The sequence below is a fragment of the Nansenia antarctica genome (genome assembly GCF_963989245.1).
Source record: "Nansenia antarctica genome assembly, chromosome: 14".
NCBI classification, from domain to species: Eukaryota; Metazoa; Chordata; class Actinopteri; order Argentiniformes; family Microstomatidae; genus Nansenia; species Nansenia antarctica.
Genome location: NC_137684.1, coordinates 18949995 through 18952893, shown reverse-complemented (window position 1 = coordinate 18952893; position 2899 = coordinate 18949995). Strand labels below are relative to the sequence as shown.

At 47.8% G+C, this 2899-nt stretch overlaps 1 protein-coding gene across 1 annotated transcript in view; it reads left to right on the top strand.

The window, feature by feature from the left end:
• Positions 1–996: 996 nt before the first annotated feature.
• The window catches only part of snrkb (SNF related kinase b), a gene marked incomplete at both ends in the record, with an annotated part of 15685 nt that continues 13782 nt past the window's right edge, over positions 997–2899 (top strand). The window contains 2 exons of the mRNA XM_080544659.1: positions 997–1131; positions 1708–2161. Coding sequence (XP_080400785.1) covers positions 997–1131; positions 1708–2161 — 589 coding nt within the window. The remainder of the gene's footprint in view (positions 1132–1707; positions 2162–2899) is intronic.

Here is a 2899-nt window from a genome sequence, read left to right as displayed (position 1 = left end):
TTTAAAGTACCTCTCGATATAATATACAACAGTTTAACGATCACTAAATACTTATATGATTTTTTTTCCGATTTCAATGTCTGACGCATCATTTGAAAGCATACCATCTGTAGTTTCAGACTATGTAAACAAACGAAAAATTACGTAAGCAAATGGTTTATGATTTCACCAGCTAGCATCATGACATTGTCAGACTCATTACACACAGGTAGCTACTAGCCAACTCTCATGCCCGTGACCACTGACTACTACTGTTGTCATCACGTGAGTGACACGCCGGATCGCGAGCCCTAGATCGCTGCCTATTTTTTTTCTGGTGCGATCTGCGATCCAGCATTCAGGACCGATATCGCGGCGATATGCGATATCAATATCGGATCGGGACATCCCTAGTTTGTGTAGCACTTCCTGCTGGCATTCCTTTCTGTTGATAAAATCAGTACCCTAACCTGTCTATCAGGTTACACTGACTATATACTGTAGAAGAGTACACACACACACACACACACACACACACACACACACACACACACACACACACACACACACACACACACACACACACACACACACACACACACACAAACTCCACACACAACCCCAGTTCAATGGAAGTACAAACTCACTGTGAGAAACTGGAAAAGTGAATGAAGTGCAGCCAGGAAAGTTTTGGCAACAGTTCTAAAGCTGACTATTTTAGTATAAACTTGAGTATGAATACTAAAATGAGTTCAAAGTACTAAAATATGTACTGTATACTAATATACCTGTACCTTATTGATCTGTGTTAACCTGGATATCTTACTGAACCTTCACTGACCTGTTTATCCTCGTCCCACTCTGTTTGACCAGGTGATACACCATTAAACATCCCCAGGCCCACACTCCCCCCCCTCCCCCCACCTCTCAGATTGAGCCCCCCCCCCCCCCGCTCCTCTCCCTTCCCTCTACTGAGACCTCCTCCAGCCTCCCCGCCCCGCCCTGCACCGCCCAGACATGGCGTCCTCCAAGAGCGGCTACGAGGGGAAGATCGCCGGCCTGTACGACCTGGACCGCACGCTGGGCAAGGGACACTTCGCTGTGGTCAAGCTAGCACGCCACGTGTTCACCGGGCAGCTGGTGGCGGTGAAGGTACGAAACACCATACAACACCATGTGATTGTATCTTGACAACATTCAACACCATGTGATAGTATCATGACAACATTCAACACCATGTGATAGTATCATGAACCCATACAACACCATGTGATGGTATCATGACACAATACAACACCATGTGATTGTATCTTGACACGATACGACTCACATAGTACACCTAGTATGATGCAATAGGATGCAATACAGTTCTGAAATGAAATACGCAAAATACAATACAGCCCAATTGCCTATCTACACATGTTGCAGAACTCTTACGCAACATCACACTTTCTCCGACATCAACCTATCATACAACATCATAACAACCAACACAACAATGGTCAAACGTGCGCACTACGTCTCACAATAACAACAACAAATGTGTCCCCAGCACTACCTTAATTAGGCCCCTATACTTTATTTTATTTATTTTCTGTTTCTTTTCATTAGTACTGCTCGATCTTTTCAGTTTGTAAAGCTTCTTTGAGTGTCTATAAAAGCGCTATATAAGTCTAATGTATTATTATTATTATTATTATTATTATTAACAACACGTCGTTGTTCCAGGTGATTGACAAGACCAAACTGGACGCCATGGCGACAGGCCACCTCCTCCAGGAAGTGCGCTGCATGAAGCTGGTGCAGCACCCCAACGTGGTCCGCCTCTACGAGGTCATCGACACGGCCACCAAGCTCTACCTCATCCTGGAGCTGGGAGACGGCGGCGACATGTACGACTACATCCTCCGCCACGAGAGGGGCGTGGCCGAGGAGACGGCCAAGGTCTACTTCGCCCAGATCGTGCGGGCCATCTCGTACTGCCACCAGCTGCACGTGGTCCACCGTGACCTCAAGCCAGAGAACGTGGTCTTCTTTAGGCAGCAGGGGACGGTCAAGCTGACCGACTTTGGCTTCAGTAACCACTTCAAACCCGGGACCATGCTGATGACCAGCTGCGGGTCGCTGGCCTACTCCGCCCCAGAGATACTGCTGGGAGAGGAGTACGATGCTCCGGCTGTAGGTAAGAGATACCTGGAGAAGAGTGGGGGCGAGGGTGTCTGTGTGTGTGTGTGTGTGTGTGTGTGTGTGTGTGTGTGTGTGAGTGTGCGTGTGCGTGTGCGTGTGCGCGCGTGTGTCTGACTGTATGTAACGTGTGTCTGTTTGGCTGGGCTGTAGTATGTCAATATCTGCCTGTCTGAGTTGAGACAGGGTCATGGTAGGGTCAGGAGTTGAGAATCTCCCACAGAACAGAGAAAGACTGTTCCCGAACGTAGCAGCCTACCGTATGTGTTTCTATACGGAAGTGTATAGAAAGGTAGAAGAACAGGGCTCGGCTGGCTCGTTCACAATGCTCTAGGTGGTTGGTGGGTGACCCATATAAGAGATGAATAATGATTCTCTGCATGTTGCTATGCTACTCATGTTAAGACCATGTTGAGAGAGCGAGAGAGAGAGCGAGAGAGAGAGAGAGAGAGAGAGAGATTCAGATCCCAGCCTAAGCCACTGAGCTGTGGCATTACCAGTAAATCCCCTGGAAATAAAAGATAAGGCAAGAGATGAACACCGAGGCGTATCTGTGGGACTGGCTGTGGTCGTGGGTGTATCTTCACTATCAGTCAGACATCCCTGTACTGTAGTTCACCCCACAGGCAACACACAGACACACACATATACTCACAAATGCACACACACACACAGACACACACACACAGACACACACAATCACACACACACACACACACACACACACACACACTCA